We start from the raw sequence: 23296 nt of genomic DNA on the forward strand, positions 1-23296 counted from the left end.
TCTGGCTTGCTGTGCCACCCACCAGGTTTCAGTTGTAGAGTCCCTACTGACTTGAATCATCATATCTCATCCCTTGATGACTCTCACAGTATTCCTACAGGGATGCCCTTTATCTGGGCTTGAAGAATGTTTCTTGCCTTGCCTTGGGAGACTCTGTTTTATTGGTGTCCTTGGCTGCTGCTGTCTCAGGATCTGAAGATAACAGAGTGCCTGAGCAGCCCTGCAGAGCTGGAGCTGATCCTATAAGAAGTCCTCAGTAAAATTACCCAACAAACCTTTGCAAAAAGTACTTATGTAACCCTGCATTACTGGGTTTCTTCCTGTAAAATACAGCTCTGCGGGAACTGTGGATTTTGGATATTGCCAAGGTTGTGGCACCCTGTGATTTGTCTTTGCTGACTGCAGGAACATATCGCTATTCCTAAGCTGGTCATCACCCCTTCATCAGCGTAATTCACTCCCAGAATAAGAAACTGTTATAAAGAAATTAGCTGCAACTCTTCCAGCAGAGTTTATAGGTTTTTAGGCCAACCCAATAAGCAATTAATTTAAAAGAAGATGTGATCATTTCCTATCTTTTATGAGCATTAAATATATTTTTTTTCTTTTTGACAAAAAATATTTGACCTGTCAAAGGAGTAGAAAAAGAGCTGATAGTATCTATGGTATTTAAAAATATTAATATCTTTTATAAATAAGAAAATCACAAAGTGTTAGAAAAGAATAACAGATACGGCATTTTAAAAGATGTTTTTCTTTATAACTCTAAGTCTAGAGTTTCAGAGAGAAAACACTAATAAAAATTAGTCAGTCATCATTATGATGTCATTCTCATAATTTCCCTTGAAGTAAACTAGCAAGTACAAATAATATTTGTAATGTCTGACATCATCTATGTAGCTTTCCATATGCTCAGACTTTGGGTTAAATTTAGTGATGTTTCCCATTTGTTAGAGAGAACACCTTCTGGGTGGAATGGATTTCATTAAGAAAATTTCTCTGAAGTTAAGCCATCCTTGTAACTTGTTTGAAACAACAAAACCAAACCCCAAACAGTCCAGGAATGATAGGAGTACAGCAGTAGCAATTTGTCAAAAATGTGATTGTCTGTAAGAACCAAAGTTTCAGTCCCAGAGTCTCAGAGCTCAAATGAAGAAAAGAACCATGTTCTTTCTTGTTGCTCTCTTCTAAAAGAAATAAGCATCATCATCATAATTGTTTTATGTAGAAAACTATTTTCCCTTCCATGTGACAAATGCATATTTATCACAGTTGGTCTGCAAAGACTTCTTGGAATCAAACTTAAAAAATGCTTTAGAGGAGTCATGGACTCATTTTTTGTTGCTTCAGTATGACTGGCTCATCCTGTAAGCCTTATCTTTAGATAAATATCTACCAGTTGAGTTAATTTGCAATGGAATTATTGACTGGGATTATATCTTTCAAGTCATCTTTTAAAGATATGCAGTACACAAATGATATCGACCAATTTAATCCAAAGACCCGTGACAGCTTTTTCAAATAGTCTGTTGCATTACTTAATATAAACTTGAAATTTAAGTAAATATTATTCATTATTCCTGATTTTGTTGTTGTTGTTGGAAGACTTGGGCATCTGTTTTAAATGATGTCATTATTTACACTTTTGCATTTGAATGGTCATTAGCTAAATGTGACAGTTATTCAAATTAAAAGCAGAAAAAATTACTAGTGTTGTCAGAATATTGTAATACACTGATATATTATTCCTTGATAAATGCCAACATTTTCTATTACCCTCCCTCCCCACCAAAAAGGAATAGGAAATTCACACATTTGCAATCTATACTTAAGCACTGAACGGAACAATTCCTGAAAGAAAAATAGCTAACATAAACATAATTTCTTCTTTAGAAATATGAGGTATGTAAAAATTAGTAGAGCCTCACTAAAGCTACAGAAACCATATTCCCTTAGGAGAAAAAGAACAGTAACTTCTGAAAAAATCATAGTTTGCTATATCTGAGGAATAAAAATGTAACTGCTTAAACATATTTAAAAGTGCTAAATTCGCTTCCTCTACAAATTCATAAACTCAGAAATATTTCCTTTGCGATTGTTCTTGGAACTGATAGAGGAAAATCTCCCAGGGACACACAAAATGTAATAAGTGTAATATGAAAATTGCCCTTTCTGCTCTGAAGATTGAAACAAAGCAGACATTCTCCAGAACACCAGCAGGTTCCCCTGCTCTCTGCCCATATGGGCTCTTCCCACAGTCTCACTGCATGAGGGACTTATGAGCCTCGTCAGAGCTGACTGTATGGAAGGAATGTGGGCTCAGACATTTGCAGGCATGCCACAGAACCTCAGCAATCCAGTCTCTTGTTAATTACGACTAATATTTCATTATGTTGTGGAATTTTCAGCTACACAGCTATGTGCACACATCTTAGTATGTTGTGTAGCCAATGCTTGCAATTAAATTACAAGTCTTGTGTAGTATAAGAGGTGTATTGAAAGCTGAAATTAGTAGAATAAAGCACTGCAAGTAGGTTTTCAGCTTTTTAATTTGAAACTGTCAGACTTTTTGATTGCAGGAAGAAGTCTGAGAACACAAATCAAACTAAAAAGTAAGGAGGCAGTGAATTTCCACTCCCCCTGCATTCAAATGGGCTTTGTAAGCATGTGGCTTCTAAGCCAATCTCATGATTTTGGAGTCTGCCTCATGCGTGTGTGAATGGACAGGATTGAAGGTACTTTACATGGCTTATTTAAAAATAACATCCTAACCCAAGCTATAAATCACAATAAGTATTTAATGCCTTACGTATATAATAAATATTCAAGTCTAAGTATCTGGTTACAGCAGTGATTAAGAGTTCTGAAAATCAACCCCTGAAAGGACAGTCTTCAGTGGAAAGAGGGTGAGTGGTGATGCTTCTTTCATACCCTTCAATGCACATCTGCAGTCCACAGCCACTAAGTCAACAGCATCACAGCATCTATTATTTCTGAATTCTGATGCACATCCATACGCTTGATAAATTTCATTTGAATACTGCTGTTTGAGGAATTTGAGCAATTCTTAAGACAGAGGGGAGCCAGCCCAATATGAAGTTCTAAACTGTAGTGTTAAAAGCAGCTTGATGGGTTTTATGGTGGGAAGAGGGACTGGAGGATAAGAAAGATATCTCAGGGGGGCTATCTCTAGATTCTAGCTTTTAAACAGAGACCTTGACCTTCATTGTGCTGGGGAAGAACTACCTCTGACTGGACAGCCCAGCCAGAAAGAATGACTCAGAACTTCAGATAGAGATTCCTGCAGACTTTTTCTTTCCCAAATCCCATTACATTTTCAACAATGCAGGCAGGGAACTGATTGGCTGGGGATAGCTCTGCTGAAAGGGAGTGCGGGGTCTCGGCAGACAGCAAATTGAACATGAGCCAGCAGAGTGCCCTGACAGCGGAGAAAACCAGCCACAGGCTGGGCTGTTTAACAAGAGCACAGGCAGCAGAGAAACCCATCATCCTCCCTTCTCTGGGCACTCAGGAGGCTGCAAAGAGAACACTGCACCTGTAGTTCTGGGTTCTACAGCCCCTCAGCACCAGAGTGGTGTCACTACACCACAGTGAGTCCAGTGAAGGGAGGCTGGGGATTGGAACATTTGCTCTCCTCTCTGGAGAGGCTGCCAGAGTGGGGCTTGTTCAGCCCAGGGAACAGAAGGCTTTGGGATGCTGTTCTGCAAGTGAGGTAGTTAAGTGTGGCAATGAAATTAGAGAATGACATCCCCAGTGTAATTGTTCTCTGTGAGAGTCTGTGACTCTTATGCTCTTAGGGTTTTTGGCAAAACATTTTTGTGGCAGGTATTGCTAGAAAACCCTAATTAGTGAATAAACACCCAGTTCAGGCATCTAATTTAAAGATTTAACCTATCAAGCTACTTGTTATGTTGTTATGGACTTTTTCTCCTTTTCCTTTTCTGTTTTTACTAGTATTTCTAGTTTTGACCTGATAATGTTTCTAAACAGCCTTCCTAAGAATCAGGAAAGGAATTCTGCACTTGATTAATGAGAAGGACTACCATCTGTAATTTGCATATCCTGGATAATGTCCTTAATCTATATAGAGCAATGAGTCCCTTTCACCAAACAATATTTAATTTCATGCAGTAGCATGGCAGGTCTCTGTGAGCAAGGACCATTGGCTTTATATGTGCCTTTGAAGCTGCCTCTCTGAATTGATTGTATTATTGTATATTGTGATCAATATTTTGTAATTTTATAAGCTTCCCCAGAAGCCTATCTTGACAATTCCTAGTTACTGCTGGAAATGCTTTCTGTGGCATCCAGCCCTGATACAAACCAAGCTGTACATGTGAGTCTGGTAGCCAAATTAGTTATTAAGTCACCAAGCTTTTCAGCATACCTCAAGTTTCACATAAAAGCTAATTTTGAGATGCTTGGCTTTGTCCCACACAGAAAACAAACACTAACACTACGTTATTTCTGGACAAGGAATCTGAAGCAAAGATCAAAGGTGATTTTTCTATAGGCTACCACACCAGCAGACATAGGAGCTACCTGCACCCAGTTTTATTGACAGATGGCCCAATTCTCTATCAGGAGACCTACATGTCTGCTGTATTTTTTGTAAACAATTGGATGATAAATTACAGTAGCAGAAAAGCTACAGGTGAACACTTCATTAATTGGTGCTGAATCAAAACTATCAAAGCAGCACCATGTAAAAGACAAGTGATTATGTTTCTCAAATGTCATTTCTTTCAAGTGTGACAATTCAATTTGTTAAACTTTTTAATTTAAGAAGAAACATAATGAAAAGGCAATATTGCCTTTTCTGAAATGTATTACTTCACCTATTTCTTCTAGATCTTGTTTTTTTTCAAATTAAATATATTTTTAGATGCGGTCAAACAGAACCCCTTTTCAATACTATTTCATTCAATTGTGTCTTGCTGTACTGCTGAGGATGCTGCTGAGTTAAATACAGACAGTGTTCATTACCCAAATATCTCTTTTAGATACTGCTCAATACTTGCTTTTTATAGTTGGATAGATTTTGGTCACTGACACTTCTTATATTTTTTCCAGGACAGAACAGAATAAGGTGAGAGAGCTCTTTGTGTGTTGAAAGATTCTTTGTTATATTGAATTACTGGGGCATTTCATTACTTATATTAAAAAAAAATACTTTAGATTTCCTTCCAAAACACTCAATCTTCTATCACCAGCACATTCTGACACTTAGTTATGAACTTTTCAAAGTAACAGCTGATTTTCTGGAAGCAATACAAGATTACACATTTTAAAATTATTTTAAAGATATGGATTATTTATTTCTTCTATTTGTTTTTCACTCCTAATTTAGAAGTGTACTAGAGATGTCCAGAGGCATTGGTATAGTGCAGTTCTTGCCTGAGTGCAGTCAGAACCACAACAGGGTGTTTTTATTGCATGAGCAGCAATTTCTCATACCACTTTCTTCAGAAACACCGAATAAAAACTTCTAGAAAAATAAACTACTTTTTCTTCATTATCTTACATATTCTTTGACAGCATTCTGTTTGTGGCAAGAAATTAACATATAAACAACATGCTTTTTTTGCCCTAATTTCACAATTGTCCTAATTTTTCATCTAGGATTTTTTGTTCTCCCTTTTCTGTTATTTACAGGATGACCTTCAGAGACCTTTTAAAACCAGACTCAAAAGATGAAATTTTGTACAAAGAAATAACACAGCTTCATTACCTTAACTAATCAAAATTTCACTTGCTTTAGAGCACTTATTTTCAGGGTAATTTATGTTGGTGCTTTCCATGATTTCTCTTCTCCCTCTTTTTATCTTCCCCTTTCTCATCCTACAGGTGGAGAAGCAGCAGATGTTAAACACCAACTGTAGGATTTGCTTTTCTCAGTTTCTCTTTCGGAAAGAAACCAAGTTGTATCTTTTGCTTTTATACTCCATTGGTCCACCTAACCAGCCTCTGCCACAGATCATCACCTAGCTTGAGGAAGTTCCTCTATCATGAAGTCTTTAAAAATTCTCTGTATTTTCCCCTATTTATCCTTTAAATTTCCTCTCAAACCTCAGAATGTTGTTCTAGCATGAATATTTATGGCAAACTCCTACTTACTCTGTCAGTGAAACAATGGCAGGATATAACCCTTAACTCTGGTGTTCTGAATTTACACTCTGCTCTATTAGTGCCACTTGAGTTTGATTTCCATTTTATTATGGGATTATTATTTTTTGGGGGCCCGAACATTCCCTTGTACCTTGTAATATTTCTCACCTTCTTGATTCCTGATTGTTCCAGTTAGAAACATATTTTTGCCGAGTCTAATAAGGTACTTTTAAAGAACCTCCATGTTGCTTCTATGGATTTTAATTTCCTAACTTTCTCCTTCAGGCTATTTCTAACTTCCTCAATATAAAAATCTTCCTTTTTTGAAAAGTACTGTGATATTATTACCTTATGGTAGGTTCCCACGGGAGGATGTTGAGCTTAATTATATTATAGTTGCTTTTATTTAGTGGCTCGACCACATTAACTTCCTGAATCAACTCATATATTTTGCTCAAGATCTGCATCAAGACTAGATTTGCCCTTTCAGAATTCCACAGAAATTGTGGTACATTACAATTGAAAGCCCATGATGATGCCCAGTAATGTGTCTCAAGTAATCAGTTGTTGTTGGGCTAAGATTCAGCTGAAAACAAACTTTAGTAGTGAACTATATGGTAGTTCTGAAAAGCAGATTGAAATATGGCTTGTCTTTGAACTCGATCCACTGCTGCTCTGAACTTATAAACATGTCTTTGAAAGAATGTACACTGTTTTCCTGATTAGAAGTCCCTTCTCTTTTTTCTTTCCATTACTCATTTATTTCAGCCCTAGTTTTAAAATCTATCTCATTAGAAAAGCATTTTCAATAACAGAAGTTGAAACAAATACAGACACGTGTATCCTTGTTCAACACAGAGCTGTTACTATTACATGTTAAGAGAACACAATATTTGGTCTGTACTAGACTTAATTTCTTTATTATTCTAAATCCCAAACTGATTATCTTAAATCTAGCTTTTCTTAAATTTTCCAAGAAATAAATATTTGCTTCATTAACGTTATAATTTGTGGTTCACATTTTGAAAGAAAGCTAAAAATAATGTCTGAAATAGTGTGTCTTTCTGACATAAACACAGCTAACTTACATTTTTGCAGTTTCCAGGATTGTTTCACTTGTACAAAGCAGTAAAAGTATCCTGCTCTTTCCATTTTTCTCGTACTATAAGAACCAAGAAAGCAGGAATTTGTTTAGCTCATTGGCTCCATTTATCCTGAGCCAAGACCATGATCTTGGAAACCCTGTAACTTGGCTGAATACAGTACAAAGTTCTTTGCAAAAAAGCCAGTGCAATTAGAACAACACAGTGTATGTTCAGTCTCAAAATTAAGACGATAAAGTTTCAAACAGCTAGAACTGAAACAAAGTATCATGGACCCAGACCTTTAATCAGTTGAACACAAATCCTAATTCCACTAGTTTTTGATCAAATGAAGAATTGTGTGCTTGAGGACAGCATTAAGAAAACACTATTCTACCTTTTTGTAAATGGGCAGAATTCACACAGAAAACACTGAAACATAATGGAAGAAGTGCAAGTTTTGTGCAGTCCAGCCTTGGGAGCTTCTCTGAATACTGCAGACAGAGTGATACTTTAACACAGCAATCCCCTTTACACTTTCTGCTTTATCACTGCTTACTGCTCAGTGGCCAGACACATTTGCTGACCAAATCAGCACATTGAAGATTCTGTCTTAAAACCTAGTGCTTCAGTTTTGAAGTTGGTTTTGGTTTTTTCCCCAAAACCTCCCCTTTGCTGCATATTTAGAACTTCTAACACATGCATAAGGCATTCCCTTCACTTTCATGAAATCATCTGTAATTTCTACTTTGATGAACCACAACTCTTAAGGAAATCACATAAATAAAATTCAATACCAAAGGATTATAGTTTATTATGTTTCAATTCACCTAAACTATTCATGGGCTGTTGAAGGTTCATTTTTGTTTTATTGAATAAAGGAATTCCAGGCCTTATTAAAAGTAACTTTAGTTCTGCTCAGATTGAGAGTAGTTTTCTTCCATGCATTTTGTTTGGTTTTTTTTGGTTTTTTTGACCATTCATATAAAGCAATTTCAGAAGTTACTAGGTTAGTAAGGAGCAAATTAAGTTCACTTCACTTAGTCATTTGCTACCTTTTTTTCTGCAGAAAGAACACTTAGTCCTGGAAATTGAAATATTTATGCAGATGGCAAAATAAAATAAAATAAAATTTATATACATTGATGAGATGTATATGCATTTTATACAAAATAGGCAATTATGTGGATTGTACAGAATTATATTCCTTTTGGTTTTTCATTTGTACCATATAAGTTTAATATACTATTTTAAAAGAAAAAAAAATTAACAGACCATATAGTTTGCAAGGAGAATGAATCTACAAGAAGTGTAAAATGTTGCAAGTTACAAAATGCTGACTCACTAAACTACAGAAAAACCACAGTTCTCAATGCTTCTACTTCAAGGATGACATTACTTTTAAATTAAGTAATACATTACACATTTCTTTACCAAACATTTGTAAATAAAGGATTCGATCCAAGTTTACCTGCAGCTTTCCCAGCCCCACAGGCCTTTGGAGAAACATGGATCCTGTCTGTGAAACAGTTTTGATTCTCCCTGGTGAGGGAGAACTAGCAGAGGGGTAGAACCCCACAGGGGCTGGTTTCTGTGAGGCAGTTCCCTAATATTCCCCACTTTTGAGTTTGTCTGCCACTTCAGACTGTGGACATGATGTTTGGAACTACCCTGGGTTTGGCAGGGCTGTGATCTGTAGGGGCAAACTGGAGTAATCTTGTAGGTGGCTTGTTAAGGTTTATTTGATCTTCTGGCTTATTTGCACAGGCACACACCTGCTTGTTACATGAGAGCACTGACTTCTTGCTCTTTCCCTCAAAAAGTCACTGGAGCAATCCTGTCCTGATAATATTGTCCTGTCATATCTTGTAAGGCCATTACGGGGACGGAAAACAGCAGCAATGGAAGCTGTCACCATTTCGCCTCTCTTCTGATCTGAGATTCTATTGATTTGATGAGATCTTTAAAGTGCTCAAGGTTTTAACAGCCCTAAACATGGTCTGCTGCTTGATAAAGAGAGTCAATAGTGCTTGGTCACGTCTTCAACCAGGCCTCTATGAGGTGTACAGTATCATTTTACGTTCATTACTAACAATTAAGCATCCAGTTTGCTATCTATTTTCTTTAAGGAAGAGCTCAAGTAAGCACTTTTCTTATATGGTTTGATATTAAAAAAAACTCTTCTTATTTACCCTACAGCATCACTCAGACCCATGCATCTACTACCACTTGTGTGTCGTCCCTGGGCTGCTATAGTGATTGAGAATCCAGCTGACAGAGATTCACCAAATTTTTAAGAATGCCAAAAACATAAAAGTTTTTTTGGGTGATTTACTCCCTCTTTTATTTCTTTTGAAGGCATTCAGTTAGCATAAAAATAATGATTATTACATAAATTAAAGTTGTTGCAATTCAGCTGTAGGGATTGCAGTCCAAAGCCAGTGAAGATAGCTCAAGGTTTTAAAAAGTATCTGCTGTAAATTGAAAACAAATGGTTGAAAGTATTTTTCAAACTTCTCTCCCACAGATTGTATATTCCATTTTCCAAATTAAATCTAAGAGAGAATATTACTTTATTGAGATTTATGGAATAATTTCTTTAAAAATTCCAGCAATATGAGAATGTAGGCAGACACTGACAATGAAGAAAAATAAGTGTCAGCTACTAAGTGGTTTCATCTTTTGGAGCTTTTTATGTTTTTGGTAATGGGAAAAATTAGTTCTGACTGCTTTTTAAAGCTAAAATTATATATAAACCATTAATTAAGGGCAGATCATTTGTCCAACTTTTACTGCAAAGGGAATAAAATGGGTGGAAAACATGATAATATACCAGTGCTCCTTGGAGAAAGGGTTCCTCCCTCAACCCAACTCACTGATCCTGTCTAAGGAATAAGACTTAAGAGCTTGTGAGAAAGTGTGTGTAAGAGGATATAAAGGAAAATTGTTCTGCGGCATCTGGGAGAAATACATATATAAATAGCAGTTAGGCTGTATTAACTATGAAAGTGAATGTGTTACTCAATTTTTCACCTCTTTCAAGGCAAACACCGGACCCTTTTTCTGTGTGGCACAGTACAAGGGATGTAACAAAAGGAAATCATAGCTCTGATGGACAGGAAAGCACAGAGAAGAAGTCCCAAGGACGCAGGACTGGTTTTGAGAGCTCCAGTACGTCATGGATTCCCCAAAGGAGTCTTAGGACCTCATTACAGTTTTTGGGGTGTCCAAGAGCTTAAACGGATGATGAATCCTGGAGCCTAAGTGGACTGTTAAACCTCCTCCCATTAAAGAAAAACATGTGGTTGAAACTATGTTGGCTAAAAACCATGGAATTTTCTGCGTAACTTTATTCCTTCTTTGCCATTTTGTGTTGGCTATCATGATCTGCCTGTTATATTTCAGCAAACGCAATAATTTCCTTTTAATTAGATAATTGCCATGTTATTCATTGGTTTTGATCACTTCTAAATTCAGCTTTTGGTTTTAACAAATGTAGTTTCAGAAGATGATGGATTTTTACATTTTTTAAACCGCTAAATGTTCAAAAAGGATTTGTACACATAACAAAATTAAAGTAGGGATTATCTAGCACTGTGTGTGGGATACAGCTATAATCTATACAGAGCATGGAAAAGAAACTGGCATTCTCAATTGCACTGCACACATCTCAGTAATAACAGGGTATGAGGCATATAATTTCATGGAACACCCACAATGAAAATTATTCTTTCCAAACAGAGAATTGTTTTGGAATAAGTTAGGTTAATTGGCACCATGGGATTCCTCTCAAGGAAACACAGAACATTAAAATCTACACATGTGCATGTAAAATGATAAAGTATTATCTTCTTTCCCCTCTCAGCTCTTCAAATCTGAGACACGCTACCCAAAATCAACAGAAACTATTATGTTTTGTTGATTCAAATTTCCTCAGAATAAACTGGCAATTCTTCATCTGGTCAGTTTACAACCTGAGAGGCACTGCACTGCTCCACAATTGCTAGCTTGACTATGGCTATCTAGTGCAGTCTCTCACACAGAAATAGAGGTCTCTAGAGCTTTTGGCACATGCTTTTTAGATAGTAAGAAACTTTATTTTCAACAAAGCTATATGGCTCTAAGATACAACCTCTTTCAAAGGCCTGTTGTGCCCCTATTAGGATTAGAACCAAAATCTGCAAATGGTTAATGAGAAATCCAGGCACATTTCACTGTCATGATACAATCTTTGGTTAAAACGCAGTATTTTACAGCTTCTGAACACAGTTAAAGTACATTAAGTCCTCACAACAGTAATATCACCCTCTCTACAAAAAAAAGCTACAAAGAACTTACCACTGATTAAGAAAAAGAGTCTTCCTTTTCATGAAGAGGGCTGAATTCTCATGCAGACTGTAGTGCTATGTGCATTGTGTCTGTTTTGTTACTATTAAAGGCTACCAATGACAGTCTACATGGTTTATCTTTAAAATGTCCTGATTTTTTCACATTTGGCCATTTGCACACCTTAACCATTATTTCTTTCTGAGTTTTCTTCTCCAATTATGTCAAGACATTTCAAAGCAATTAATTGTGGTGCCTAGTGGGCAGGTCACAGGTGAGGTGTGGCCTCAAAAATTATGTCTGTTGTGCCACAGGTCTGACTGCTGGTCTTCTGACCTCTTGGATGAGTGAGAAACCCCCATGTCCTGTGACCTGACATCACTTCACCTGCAAGTCCTGTGCTGAAAAATAGTCTTCATCACTTCCCTCTGCAGTCTCCAGGAGAAACCCAAGGTCTGTCATTTTTGCAACACAGGCAATGTAGTGTTTCAGTTTCTCACATGCTAGAGTCCCCCTTTTCATACACTGAAAGAGGAGTTCAGGACACCCAAGAACACCCCAAAATGTATTACTGTTATGTGTCAATGATTTTATTCACTTTTCCCCCCTACCTGGGCCTATGCACATATCTTACATGGATTTACCACTTCATTACTCATAGAAGTACAGGAGCAGGACAGCCAATGAAGTTTGCACTCAGCACTGGTGCAATTAATTGTAGAATGGAATTGAAATGAAATTTTGATTTATTTATCATAGAATATATAACATAATTATGTTCTGTGCCCCAACATTGTTATTCTAGGGGACTATTCCTATTCTTCATATAGAAATGAGAACTTGGTCTGGTAGAACAATGAGGATATACTTTCCAGAGTTTTCATAGCTTGTTTCTGAATAACTGAAGAATTGCAGGCCCATTGGGTTGAACAATGAAGAACTTCGGATAGGATCTCTTAATCATCCTTCCAGTGCAGCCTGGAGAGAAATACAACTTTCCCCTGCTTCCCTTTCTCCCCACACATCAAAATAATCCCTTTTGGGACTAATTGGTCATGAACTTAGTAGCCACTGTAAATTCAGCTTTCAAGGGAGCAGAGAGCAAATAACCTTTGTGGAGGATACAAGCTAGTGCTTAGTGGAGGAGAGCACAGCTTGTTGTGATGTCAGGGCAAAATGTTCAAGAAAGGTTCATTGATTTCAGCCTCATCAGAGGAAAATAAATTGAAATTGCTGGACTTGTATGGAAGGATTAGCATGAATTATGTGAATGGTGGGTATTCTGTTAGTAACATAAATCCTGTAGGTATCAGTGGACAGTGTATATGTTAACACAGATCTGCTCTGTGCATCAACAAGATGCAAGAACAAATGTACACATCCAGTCAAGAGGAATATGTGAGAAATTGTATCAGTGACAGAACGAGCAATTCAGCAAATAACACAAAAAATCTCATTCCCACCCTAAGTTTTAAATAGATTTTATCCCTGGCTTACTGTAGTTTTCTGTAGCCACTCCTCATTGCAAAGACAGCACAACCTCTTACAAGCTTCTTGGAGCAGGCTTTTGCAGTGCTGGAGGTAGTGGAAATTTAAAAAACAAAAAATATTTGATTATATGTTGAATGACCTGAGTGATACATATTCATGTGATTAAATGTTACAGAGTTATGGAATCATTAACTTTGGCCAAGACCTTTATGTTCATTAAATGCAACCATTAACCAGCACCACCATTTTTTACCACTAAACCACATCCCCAAGTGCCACATCCACCTGCCTTTTGAACACTTTGGGGGTGGTGATTCCACCACTTCCCTGGACAGTCTGTTCCAGTATCATGACACAAACATGAAGGCACAGTAGATGTTTCACTAGTAATCATGCATCAAAAGGATGCCTGTGGTGACCAGAGGCTCATTTGATCCTGAGAAACTCTGGAATAATTGGCTCAGAGCAGCACAGCTAACATATTTAACACCTGACAGTCTACTGCCATATTCTTATACTAAACAAATGAATTGCTGTGTTCCACAGCAGTCTTCATGGCATCACAGAAAATTCCTACCTGAATCACTGGATCACTCATTAATTAAGACTCTGCAGGGCTGAAAGCACTTGTGCTCTGATATAAAAACTACCAAAAGAGAAATACCTAACTTTTAACTCATCTAAAAGCTGAGCATACACTTAAAATAATTGTCAGATATTTCTGTGGAGTTTTTTTTCCCCCTGCAAAGATAATTGACTGCTAAAATATTTGTAAAGAATTAAATAGGAATACAGCATTTAAAAAACTTTGGGAATTAAAAAACACACATAAAGTAGTCTTACTGATGTTAATTTGAAAGCAAGATGAACTAAGAAGGTGACTATGGCTTAATATTTAGGGGAGTTTCTGTTTAAGTGTTTGTGACAAGGAAAAGCAATCTTAGATCAGAGAAGGTGACAGAGGTTGAGTTTAACTCATATGTTTTCAACAGTAATCTCTGATACCATTTAACTAAGATTTTCTGTCCCTTTTCCCTTCACTCCCCTGTCCTGCCCTTTCCTTTCTCAGAGACTTTGCCCTTTATCATGACATCCCCATGAGATGCACGAGAAATATTTTATTACTAGCTAAAAATATATATATAAATAACTGAATCTCTACACAAGTGCAAGTTGTAATTGCATAATGGCAAATTTAAGGACACCCATTTTGCAGGGGTTTCTTCTCTCAGCACTGTGTGAGGCAAAGTGCAGCAGAGTGCAGCCGTTCTTGCTGGCTGCACAATTTATGACCCTGTAGCCAGCAGATACACACCAGAGCTGCACCAGAGCTTAGACACAATGAAAAAGAAAACAGAAAAAAAAAAAGGAAGCAATAAACTGAAAATAGCCTAAGGATCAGAGATGACAAGCAACTGAACATGAAGCCCTGCTGCAATTCCTACCTAAAGAGCTCGTTCAGTCAGTGGATTTATAAGTAGAAAACGACCTTCTAACTACAGGGACTTGATTTTACCACTGGCAGCAGTAAGATGTAAACTTGGCTACTTTGTACAGTTCTGAGGTCCTTCGTTTTAAAAGGATTTGGGGAAGTTGAATGATTATAGGGAAGGACCACAAAAATGATTTAAGGACTAACATTTGCAGCCCTAGAGCTACTTAGCTTTTCAGAAAGTATCATGAAAGGTGATTATAGCATTTAATTCCCAAGAGAAGTGGTAAGCTCCTAATTTTTTTGTTGTTGCCAAACCATACCTTGATGCCTTCCCTCCTGAACAATATATTTTAGACCAATATATTTTAGACCAATACAGGTTTCTGGGCTCAGGAGAGAAGCAAGTAAGTGAAAATTGATGTAATAGGTTGTGCTACATTTTATGGTGACTGCTGCTAACCTAAAAGTTTCCAAATCTTAGGAAATAATACAGTTAATAAGATAAAATACAGTCACAGGAGTATGAAAAGTTGGAGAACTGCTACAACATTGACCAATTTTCTGTAAGTTAGATACAATCTTGAGTGCAAGGTGACTGGGCTGATCTTGTAATAACAGCATATTCAGCATTGTTGCACCTCAAGAAGTCATTAAATCCATGAGCTTGGAATGTTTTGACACTTTTTTTTCCCCCCTGCTGAGTGCATTATGGGATGAAATCAGATTTGCATGATACTATTGGAGCCTTTAATTATTTTGACTAAATTTTGACAGTAGTTTCAGACACATCAGGTCTAAATTTTCTAAATAATTGATTAAGGTCCCCTTAAATGCCACTTAAAGTGTTACCATTAATATTTCAATAGCTTCTCATTTCAACTTTCTACCTCTTTTCTACTAGGCAATAGTTTAAAACAGAAAGAAAATAACAGTAGTGAAAATCAGACTGAAAGAAAAAATGGGTTCTAATATTTTCATTAAAGGTTTGTCTTTGCAACATAACTTTGAAGGAAGAATGCTAAAATGTTGCTCTGCAACTAACAACTCTCTTCACCACAACATAATGGAGCAGTAAATAACCAAAACAGGGAAGCAGACTTTTAGTTTGGGTATTTTATGGGGTTTTTTTGGTTTTTTTTGGTTTTTTTTTGGCAAAAGGTTCATTCTTTTCTTCTTCCTGAACTGCTCAGGAGAGTTCACAATATTAATGGGTACTTTAATGTATTAAGAGATGGAATGAGAATTTTCTCCATTACAGTGGGCTAGATATTCCTAAATAGTTGAGCCAGGTGCATGGCCTAGATTTGAGTTACAGGTCCATGTCTCACTCATGTCCTTGCTCAGCTTTGAGGCAAGACCAAGGTATGCAGCTTTTTCTTGTCTCCACGTTCCTGACATAGGGGAGGAGGTGACAGGAGGGGGTTGGCCAAGTGCCTGATCCATGCACACACACTACAATACTTATGTAGCCAGGGTGACATAAAATGCATTGAAGAAGGCCACAGATGTTGAACTAGCAAATTATTGATTTATCCATTCATGGCTTCCAACAACTAAGTAAAAAAATATAAGATCAAAAAAGCATTTCTGCTAACTGTGCTGTCAAAAAATTTTAGGAATTAGAAGATGTGCAAAGAAAAATTTGTTCTTAAGCTTTTTTTGGTTTGTTTTTTTTTTTTTAACCTTCAGGAATCCTGCATCTAATGTTCTCTTGAGTAGGGCCACCAAGAAGCACAGGTCACTATCATCCATTCATGGAATCTATCTCTGTTATGAAATGCTTCTCCACACTTGTGCTAATTCCTTCTGAGATACTAGCAGTGGATAAAATTATCACTGCTCCTTTTTAATTTGAACTCCTTAAAATTAAATAATGTAACTGTCAGTAATTGTGTTGCAGCAACAATTTTCAAGCAGAGAACCTCAGTGACTTTAATGAACATTAAAAGCCAATAGACCAATAAAACTTAGGCAAAGAATTGTACCACTTCTTACTTTCTCTTTATATCCACAGACTTTCCCAGGAATGATGTACAGGAAGCAAGTCCAAACATATTGATGTGCTTTGGGCAGCAGGGCCCGTGAAGAAACCCTACAGACTTGCTCACAGCAATGAATTTCATCAATACAGGGACCAGAAGATCCATTAGAGAAACAAAAAGGCATCTTTTTAGGAGGGAAACATGACTCATTGTTATACAATGCAATCATCTCTCTTCCTCTGGTTTTTGTATATTGTTTTCCTCCTTATCTGACTGCCAGTGCTGTAATGAGCGAAAGATGTTAGTGAAATCAAAACTAACCTCCAGGATTATTTTTATAAAGGAAATATATCACTTCAGTTTCTTGGTTACAGCAGCCTCAAGATAGTTGAAAGTTGATTCTTTGGAACAGATTTGCTACTTTTGACAATATAATGATTTTATCACTGCTAAATTTCCTCTTGACATTAAAAAAGGAAGACAAAATCAACCACCACTTTATTATTCCATCTATTGCCATGAAAAATATGTTATAGGGACAGCTGTCTAAAATTCTTCTCAGAGGCAGCAATTTATATTACCTTTGATTCAACCACAGCTGCATTATTAGCATTATCATTATCATTATTCTAATTATTTATTGCATACAACATATGTCTCTAAAAGTCTGAAAAAGTATTTTTGATGTTTCAACTATTGTTGGACTTAAGTATTTGTTTGTATTTCAGTACAGAGAGAAAATAGCAGAAGCTGCTGTTTTCAGACACTTGAGTATAAAAGAGAAAACTTTTACACTTCTTTTTAGAGAAAAAAAAAAGTTTCCCTTTTCTTTCTATTACTGCTCCGAGGCTGAAAAACAGGAGAGTGGTTTTTGTTTTCTTCAAAGTGTGTACATCCAAATTCTGGCGCTATACATGTTTCCTGAGTGAGCACAGAGGACACATTCTGTGATGTTTGCACCATGCAAGTGGATGCAGTGTTTTGTTGAGGTTTTTTTTAACTGTTGACTGTTCTTCACTGCCTGCTGGGAAATCATCTATCAACAGAGTATTCTCCATTACTGATTTCTAGTACTGAAGTGTGTAACAGATAAGTAAAATCAAATAATCCATCAAGTAGTGACAATTCTGCCATTGCCACAGTGACCTCCCATCCTTGTGGGTAAGAGACCATGAACAAGGAATCAGACTGCAGAGGATAAATGTAAAAGTGTTTAAGAACCCTTGTTTTAAAACTACCATTTTGCTTATATGGGTTTTGGGGTTTTTGATTTATTTATTATGTTATGTAATGTACTCATTCTACAAATTCTTTACTCTTTCTGTTTAAGAGCTGGAGTCTTCCTCCTAGGCACATTTCCTTTTTCCTTACCTGCAAAGTACATGAAGCCTTGGTTCTTGCCAGCCTGCATTTAACACTTCAATACAATTATTCTCAGTCACTGGACTGTTATCTCAGGGAATTGAATTAGACTTTCTAGCTTTGACACATCAAATTATTTACACAAAATGTTATAGTTGAAACAGATCCAGTGTAGAGCATTACATAATGGTTAGTATAGTATAGATTAAAAAGATCGTGTCACGGATTTAAAACAGATCTAAAAGTTGAATCTGATCCTGAGGGTACCTGTTGAGAGTCATATCAAGCAGGTTAGTGGCTGTTCAGAAGCATGGAAAATCAGTTTTCCATTTAGCCATGCCTCTAAGTTGAAGGTGTAAAAGTTTCCTTGAGAAAGGTTTCTTTGGGACCAATAGCAGTTCTGTGGAAATTTCACTGTCAGTTTTCCACAAGTACAAGTGATCAGAACTTTTGTTTAAGAAATACGAAACAGCCTTAGATGATTGTTCAAAAATACCCCTGACAAGTCCCTTCTGTTTGGGTATCTTGAATATAATGGTTATCTGCAGAGGCAGAAAGGGAAGCATTCAGCAAAATACATAAAATGTTTTTTTTTCCTGAAAAAGGTGCAATATGTTTCACTCTCTTTTTCAACACACACTAAAAACCTCTGAGATTTTCTCTCAGAAAAGTCTAACTGGCCTCTTGCTCTTCTAGCTGAAACAAAATTATCATTACCATGTGCTATGCATTTCAAATTGATCTATTTTGTCACATTTATTATTTAAGACCCCTCTGTCAAGAGTATGTCAATATAACTTTCATCCATGAAGACTTTTTGATACATGGTCCTCACTGCTCTAGGCATAACCTGATTACAGCTTAAAACTTCTTTATATATCTGAATTCTACTTGCATTACCACTCTGAATTGTGACAAGAAATCAACATGGAACAACACTTGACAGCATACCAGAAGTAAAATGCCTTTCAATAGATTTACGAGTTTTCCATTGGTACTTACCCCATAACCAGATGTAATTTCTCACCTCCACCTTCCAACATATTCCCATCAGTGCCCATTCCCCACTCACTGGCCTGACCATGAAAGTGTTCCCAGTGAACAGGATGGAAGCTGCTTGTCCCAGCAACCCTCATGTCTGAATTTAGAGGGTCAGTCACTTTTATGTGCCCCTCCAATACACGCAGTTTTAAAGCAGGCTCCCACCCAGGGCAGCTTGTGCTACATTTGGGGTCGAGCCAAGAGGTAATGAGCACCCCTGTTCCTCTCCAGGGCATCCCTGAGCATTCCCAGGCCCCCTCCTGCATCCAGCTGCCTGGGCATCACTGAGTACCCAGAGGGCAGGGGAGGCCCTAAGCCAAACTTGCTCCCACTGGTACCACAGAAAAACTCATGAATTCAGTGGGATGGAAATGAGCCCAAATGATGAAAATACAAAGATATTGCTGTGGAATGCTGGTGCTAAATAGTTTCATTTGAACTCAAAGTGAGGAAAAAAAATGAAGGGAAACAAAAAGGTTTGATAAGAGTTACAAGATGCTGTTTTCCCTTCCGTTTACAAGTTTTCACTTCTTTGCCAGGAAGAACTGAGGTGTCTCTTATCATTACTCCTTTTTGTTATTTAAATTTAATTAATTCCTAAAAATATTTTTCCCGTTTCTCCCATATACATGCTAAAATATAAAAAGGTAGAGGTAAGTATAAAATCCAACCTTTATTCCACTTTGAACAAGCTTGTGTATATCCAAAAAAGGCTCCTTGAGTATGTCTCCTTCGGGAGTAAAAATCTTCACGTATCCTTCTTTCTCAAGAATAAAGAGGCGATGGGATCCATCCCCACAATGTACTGCTCCAACAGGTTGCCTTAGTCCGCTCACAACCTCCTGAATACAGAAGCAGTTGTGCTTGTGTTTTCTAAAGAAATTTAAAGAAATAGTGAGACATTTCTTCTTTCTCGTAACCATGACACAAAAATGCCCCTAAAAGATAAAATTATTGCTCTGCAATGATAGTAAAATCAGGTTTATAATATTTTTTTAATATATTAATGTGTATAAATTATTCCCTTGAATGTATGCAAGCACATAATACAGAAAATCACCTTGAACTTGAGGAAAATTTGGTCTGCATACAAAAAATAGAACATTAAATAAACTTAGATCCAAAATGTAGAGCAATGGGAGGGAAACATTTTTGCAAAAAAGAGAATAATTTAGAAATTACAGAATTTCTACTATAAAATAAACACAGTAAATTTCATCATTTGGATAAAATTTGGCTTCTAAAATCCATTTAAAAATAATTACTTATGGAATAATCCAATTATTTTCACAAAAAAAAACCCCACAAATGAAATAAATTGAAGATCATGGCATAAATAGTTTACTAATATACTTATCGTAGTTTTTTAGCAATATTAAATTTAGGTACAGAACTACGAATGATCCACAGGCTGGATGATAACCAAGATCCACAGGGTGGATCAGAGCAGGATTCTAACACCTTTTCAGCCAGGCAAATATGAAATGGTACTGAAGTGCTGAAGATTGTGTAACTTTCTCTTTTGACGTACACTAGCAGCAGCAAAAGAAAGTCACATCTGGAAAACACAGCTGCTCAGCATAAGCACACACTGAGCTGTTTCACTGGGAAAACCACAGGCTTTTCTAGGGCTTTTTTTTTTCAGATTAAACAGCATTTATCTTTATGAACCTGCTGATCTCTTCCTCTTTGTCATATTCTTCCATGTGGTCCAGGGAGTTAGAAGCCGGCCCTCGCACTTGTTTTCTTGGAAAATCTGGAAAGCACACACCACCATCTTTTCTTGCATAGTAATAGCAAAACTCATCAGCTGTAGTTTGGAGGAAACCTTAAAAATGCAAAAGAGCATACAAATATTTAGTGTGTTGTCATGTCTGCAGTTTTGTGTCATCAAACTCAGATTACAGTGGAAAAAGAGGTCATTTTAAACAAAGGGCTATCTGCAAAAAAGTTTGCTCTGAGTAAACACAAATGTATAAACACAAACTGAGCATTGCCTTTTCCAGTTTATTCATCTGTATTTGTATTAAACCTTATTTTCTGTGTGCTTAAGCTTCATTCAAAATGACACAACAGTTCTCTCACTAAAATATTAAGAGACATAGCTCAGAGTTGAGGCTGTGACACACTTCTCCCTAATTTTAACCCTAACAATCGAGTGCAGTATCTGCTGTAAAATAGCTCGAGCAGCTTCTGTTTAACTTTTTTAAAATAAGTGATTAGTTCTAGTCAAAATCTCAGTGAAGACTCTGGCAAAAGCCATGCAGTGAAGATTTTGTGGATTGCTGCCAGCAAAGGACATTGGCTGGAGAGGTGAGAAGTGGGAAGTAGTGCTGAAAACTGCACCGTGTTGACACCCAGCTGGCCTCTGGGTGACTCCCAGCATTAAAGTAGCTGAGCAGTGTTCCATGCTGGAGTCTACTTCCTCAACCCCATCCCCTGAAAAGGGGGATATGTCTCATGCAGCATTGGGTGAAAGGTGGTCCTTAGGTTTTAGGTTAAAATGGGAAGGACTTCGAAGACCCAGAGAAAAACAAAGTTGATAAAAGGAGAGCCTTTAAAGAAAAACCCTGCCACTACTGCTATTACTTTCTTGCATTATGTTTAAGGACATTAAAACAATATGTATTTCTGTTCACAAACCTATTTCTAGTAGTTTCTATCCAGGTTTTAATCAGGAGTACTAAATCTAAGAAGACAGAGTCTGGCTGGTTATACACATAGTCTTTTACCAGAACATTGTTAAGATAATATGTCTTAAGTTACCTTAGTTCCTGTTTGCATTACTGGCAACTGTCTTAGGATGTACTATAGTCCAGGACATAACTCATAGGATACACAGAATTAGCACTTAATTGGAATTAGAGGCCTAATTTATGCATGGCTTTACCACTTGTGAATAATGCAGTAATCCACAGATCTTGGCCATAAAACCTCTGGCTTACAATGTACAGTAAGAACTGATCAGGGACAGCTGTGTTTCATTGGAAAATGCCAATTTCTTACAAGCAGAGCTTTTTCAGAAACATTATCAGTTTTGACAAAATTTTACTTAACATGATGTTTCTGGTCCAAGCTCAAACTTCTGGTCTAAATGAAAAAGACAGAACCAGACAGCAAACCTTGTATCACTATACTCCAATGTCTTGTAATTAGGGTGTTTCATTAGGAAGAGGAATATTCAGGTCAATGCCCCTCATCTGTCAGGCAAGAGTTTGACCCTAAGTCTCCCATTTCCCAAGTAAATGTCCTAACAACGACTTTATTAGCCATCCTGGGGTGGTCTCTCTGTGGCTTTCTCCATGGAAAATTTCAAAAGAGTTCAATTTCTTCCTTATGTGGAATAGGAAAATTTTTTGGATCCCAGAATTCTTGTGGAGTGAAAAGCCTTTCCCACCCAACTGTACTTCTTTTCATATACATCTTCCTTAAAAACGGAATTCCTTAAAAATTGGAAAAATGACACGACAAAGCACATTTTGATTTCTATAAAATAATATCTGGAAACACAGGATAGTGTGTTGTGGTGTAAATGTTTAATTACTGTGATTTGAAGCTTCAGTAAATTTCGTCTCTGAGGAGCTGCTTTTAATTTATAGTAGTTATTTTGAGAAAATGGGAGATGTAATTTCAAGTGGAACAACTGAAGAGAAACTCTGATATAATCATAGAGTAGTATTCCAAGGCTTGTAAATATAATGCCAAAATCAAAGGTAATCTAAATTCTTGCTGTTGAATTATTTAACTTAAGAATACAGGGGTTTGTCTTTAATAATTTATTTCTCCAGGCACAGTGGGTCATTTGAAAAATGCAATAGCAAATTGGAGGTGTACAATTACTAAGAATTTCTAGAATTTTCCAAGTACCATTTACTATTTACTAAAGACAAACTTCTCTTGGCTTGAGTGTTATCTTTAGTCAGGGAAACCCAGAGCAGGTTGTGATCACGTGGTTCACTCAGTACACTTCCATTTCAAATAATAATCAGATGCAAACTCACTTTACCAGTGCAATGCCTTTTCTTATATGTAGGACTAATCCCTTTGCCTCATGAAATATTATATCATGCACTAAAGTGCATGGTGCACTGCAGTTGCCTTTTGCTGTTTAGCAAACCCATCAGCAGATTCTAAGAAAGGATAAGGATCATTATCCTGGTCCTAAAACATCTATAATAAACCTATCCGTGTTATGAACCGTTTTCATTAGAAATGCTTGTAAAAAAGTGGAGTTAGAATTAAACTATGAAAAATGTTGCATTACTGGAAGGAATGTAACCTCTGTAAATACAGTTTCACCTGTGCATTAAGGGTGGAATTTGCTATTTTGTTCTATAAAAACCATAGTAATTTAGAAAAAAAAATCTCCATGTGTTATATATGCTCCATTTAACATACTAACAGCTTCAATGAGGACATTTAGAGAAACATTTGCTTCTACTCTCCTA

The 23296-nt window shown here is 36.8% G+C and overlaps 1 protein-coding gene across 1 annotated transcript in view; it reads right to left on the reverse strand.

Annotated features, from left to right (window-relative positions):
* HHIP (hedgehog interacting protein) overlaps nucleotides 1-23296 on the reverse strand; it is a 75637-nt gene that overhangs the window by 39920 nt on the left and 12421 nt on the right. The window contains exons 3-4 of the mRNA XM_015625760.3: nucleotides 20520-20676; nucleotides 19520-19721 (exon numbers count right to left, since the gene is read on the reverse strand). Coding sequence (XP_015481246.1) covers nucleotides 19520-19721; nucleotides 20520-20676 — 359 coding nt within the window. The remainder of the gene's footprint in view (nucleotides 1-19519; nucleotides 19722-20519; nucleotides 20677-23296) is intronic.

Source organism: Parus major, chromosome 4 (genome assembly GCF_001522545.3).
Source record: "Parus major isolate Abel chromosome 4, Parus_major1.1, whole genome shotgun sequence".
In the NCBI taxonomy this organism is placed as follows: Eukaryota; Metazoa; Chordata; class Aves; order Passeriformes; family Paridae; genus Parus; species Parus major.